Raw genomic sequence first — 3,881 nt, 5'->3', positions numbered from 1 at the left:
TAAAAGGCCGTAGAGTGGAGATGTATAAAATGTGCGCTCGCTTATGTTTTAGGGGTCGACACCATGTACTTTTATCTTGCTCACCAAATTCCTCACACATACAGCTCACTCCCTGTGGCCTCGGCCATCTCAGGCACCACAAAATCCTCACTGCTTGAAATTCACTTATGGAGTCCAACAAACAACTTTCTTTTTTTTTAAAAAAAGGCAGTAAAACCTCAGAATTTCTGTGCAACGCTTGCAACTTGCCCACTTATTAAATAAACAGAACACCAAACTAACCGAAAGCTATGCAAGTGGCAGGCTGCCCTGGGCAGAGCCCTGCCCGTCTGCCAGGGACTGTGGTGGCATGGGAGCAGGGCGTGATCATGCTGGAAGAAATGAGAGGTGGTCTCATTCCCTGACTTTCAAACTCTCATCTCGGGAGCCCCCAGTCCTAACACTGTATTCAGCAGCTGGAGTTACCTGGCCATGTAAAAGGAAAAGGGAAGGCAGACCATCCTCAGCTTCTTCCTGTGTTTCTAGCAGGGAAGGAAGGCAATGGCTTCAGTCCCTCCGCCTCTAGGTAACAAGGCAAAGGCCTCCGTAACCCAGGCAGACAGGATGTGGGGAAGGTCTTGTGTCTTTTCCTAACTCAGAATTTCTGAGTCAGTGGCTCCCAGAGAAAGACTGTCCTCTTAGCACGTGACCCTGAAGGTTTCTAGCACCAAAGGCTTGCTAACACCTCTGACCCTGTCTTCGGGTAAAGGGGATGGGAGGCAGAACCCTTCTCCTGACTGGTGACTGAAGGAGGCAAGAAGGAGCATCTGCTATGCCCCAGCCCGATTTCCCCCGTCTCAGCAGGAGAGGGGAGAGGTGAGGGTGCAGATGTTCTGGGCAGGTCAGTGCAGTTTGATGAATGCCTCCAGATCTTCCGGGATGAAGCCCGTGTAAGGGATCTTGTTCTTATCCAGGGCCTGGGCCGCAAGGTACTGCAGGGTCACGTAGTTGAAGGGTTGCATGGTACCCCTGGCTAGCAGCTTCTCTGCCAGCAGCTTCTCTGCCAGCAGCTCGTAGGCCGTCTTCTTGAAGGCGTTGGTGGCGTCTGTGTGGGCCCCTGCTTCAACCAGGGCATTCACGATAGCCAGGCAGTTGTTCTGGGCTGCTATGAGTAGCGGGGTGTTGTTGTCAAAATCCCTGCTGTCCCGGTCTGCCCCGCAGTGGAACAGCACTTTGACCACGTGCAAGGAGGGGAATCTGCCCACGGGGTAGCGGCCCACGTTTGTGGTGTCCTTGTCCACAGCCATGTGCCGAGGGGTGAAGCCGTTCTTGCCCCTGGGTGCGCACTTGAGCAGGCGGTAGATGGTCTGGTGCTTCAGGTGCTCCTGGCTGGGGGTGCACTCCACTTTCTCCAGCAGGTAGAGCAGGTGGAGGATGATGGCCAGCGCCTTGTTGAACTGGGCCGAGTCCCTGGGCTCCCTGAGCAGCTGCAGGGCCCATTCCACTTCCCGGACCCCTTTGGTGAGGACCCCCACGAGGTCTGCAAAGCCGATCTGGGTGCCCAGGTTGCCTTTGGCAGCCCGGTCCTGCAGCACGTAGGAGAAGAGTTCCGCGAAGGGCAGGAAGCTGCTGGCGGTCATGGGGCTCAGAGGCTCCAGGTTGCTCTGTTGCATGTCCAGGGTGTACTTCCACAAGCGGATGTAGCACTCGATATTGCAGGAGTTGGCGTACACGGCCCCCCTGTAACGAATATAATAGGAAGTGTCCGGGTGCGAGGGACTGAGGATGCGCTCCAGGATCAACAGGGCCTGCATACGCATCTCATCGGGGTCGGTGATCAGCGCCTCCAGCTCCTCGGTGGTGTTGACCTCCCTGGAATAGTCATAGGCCAGGACCAGCTGTGGGGGCTCCGGTTTGAGCAAGTACTCGCCCCACTGGTGACGCAGCTCCATGGCGCGCCTCCAGTGTTTAAGAGCCCCAAGCAGATCTGCTTTCTTATCCACATACATAGATCCCAGCAATTCCAAGGCTTCCACGGCAGCTTCCCGGCTGGTGGGACAGCAGCTTTGGTAAGATTCCCCGTTCAGCGGTTCCTCAGGGGGGAAGCTGCAGCACGGAGCCCCCTGAGGCTGCGCACACCCCTGGCTGGTGGAGGAGCCTTCTTGGGGCAGCCCAGGCTGAGCCTCTCCCCCTGTGACCTGCTCCTGGCCGGGCTGCTCCTGGATGAGGTACTCCACGATGTTGGTGTGGCCAGTCATGCTGGCCAGGAGCAAAGGGGTCATGCGGTAGCCATCACGTTTCATGCGGGCCTTGCACCCCAGCAGCAGCTGCAGGATCTCCAGGCTGCTGGACCCGGCACAGTAGTGCAGGGCAGTGTTGCCCTTGGCGCTGTGCCAGTTCACCTGGGCGCCCTGCTCCAGCAGGTAGCGGGCGATCTCACGGTGGCCCTTGTAGCACGAGATCATGAGGCACGTGTGGCCGTGCTGGTTGGCCACCTCCAGGTTGGCCTGGTGCTCGCCGACCAGGTAGCGCACCACCTCCAGGTGGCCCTCGAAGCAGGCGGCGCGGAGGGGCGTGGAGTTGGTGCGCGTGGTGCGGTTCACCGAGGCCAGGCACCAAGTCCAGGTGGCCGGCGCCCACAGCGGCGGCGTGCCCTCGATGGTCTCGCCATCGAAGTGCACCGAGCCACCGGCCTCCACGCTCGCGCCGCACGGGTCCACCAGGTACTCCACCACGTCCAGGTGGCGGTAGCAGCAGCGTCCCCACGCCGGCACCTAGCCAGTCAGCTTGTCCAGTTCCTCCCGGCTCCGGCCCCTGAGCAGCTTCTGGAGCAGCTGCAGCTCGCAGTCATGGGCGGCGTTGTACACGGCGGTGCGGAGGTCCATGGTTCGGGCCTCCGCCAGGCCATGAGCCAGCCGCAGAGGGAGGGGGAGACAGGATCAGAGCCCAGACGGGCGGGAGCCAACCTTCACCGTCTCCCTTGCAGCCATCTTAGGGTGTCCTAGAGACTTTTAAATATGCAGATTATTGACCTGAGAAACCATTTTGTCTCCAAAGGAACATTTGCAGGCTGTCGTGCAAATCTGCATTTGAGCAACTTTCACATTATGATCTTAGTGAATTCTTGACCAGATGGACTTGAACAACTGCCACCCATACTTGGGAAGTCCCTTTGCTCGAGAAGAGAAAATAGCTCATTTGTTTGCAATTCTTTCCTGAAAGTACATAAGGGCAATTTTCTACATTGTGAACTGGTATCAGAACAACATTTTCCCTGAAAGACCATAGCTCATTATACTATTTAGGAACAAACAAACAAAAATATATACAAACATTTTTTGGGGAGTTTTATAATTTGTGCCCAGAAGGGACAAGTTTCTTTTCAGATTTTTAAAAAATGTTCCTTTATTCAAGCTGACATGGACGTTATAACTGAGAAAACCTCCCTCTGAAATTAGAATGCCTTACATTTGTATAACATTTTATACTTTTCAAAGTGCTTTCAGGCACATTATTTCATTTGATCTTCAAAACAGCTCAGTGAGGCAGGTAAAGTGGGTGTTTTTGTTCATTAGTTTTTAGATAAGGAAATAGGTTCAGACTACAGATATTATCTGAGTATCTACTAACTTCATTGTATTGTGCTAGGGTGTCATAGAGGATAAAATAACATGTATTCCTAAAAGAAGAATCTTGGTTTTAGATAAGACATAACAACACAAAGCTAAATAATACATAGATGTACAATATGGTCAAAAGATGACAAAAGACAATATATGGTCAAAGTATTAGAAGCACAAGCAAGCTGTGTTCTGGCAGATTAAGGGAGACTTCTTAAAGCAGGTGCCACCCGAATATATATGCCTGGAAGGAGGTTTGGAATTTGTGGAATATTTACTCTT

The 3,881-nt window shown here is 53.8% G+C and overlaps 1 protein-coding gene across 1 annotated transcript; it reads right to left on the bottom strand.

Annotated features, from left to right (window-relative positions):
- Positions 1-881: 881 nt before the first annotated feature.
- Positions 882-2,864, bottom strand: LOC134759940 (protein fem-1 homolog A-like). The gene is given in 1 exon segment (XM_063715303.1): positions 882-2,864. A coding segment is annotated over 1 exon segment (1,983 nt).
- Positions 2,865-3,881: the final 1,017 nt, after the last annotated feature.

Source organism: Pongo abelii, chromosome 15 (genome assembly GCF_028885655.2).
Source record: "Pongo abelii isolate AG06213 chromosome 15, NHGRI_mPonAbe1-v2.0_pri, whole genome shotgun sequence".
Classification (NCBI taxonomy): Eukaryota; Metazoa; Chordata; class Mammalia; order Primates; family Hominidae; genus Pongo; species Pongo abelii.
The sequence above is the reverse complement of the archived record's forward strand: the minus strand, read 5'-3'. Positions and strand labels throughout refer to the sequence as shown.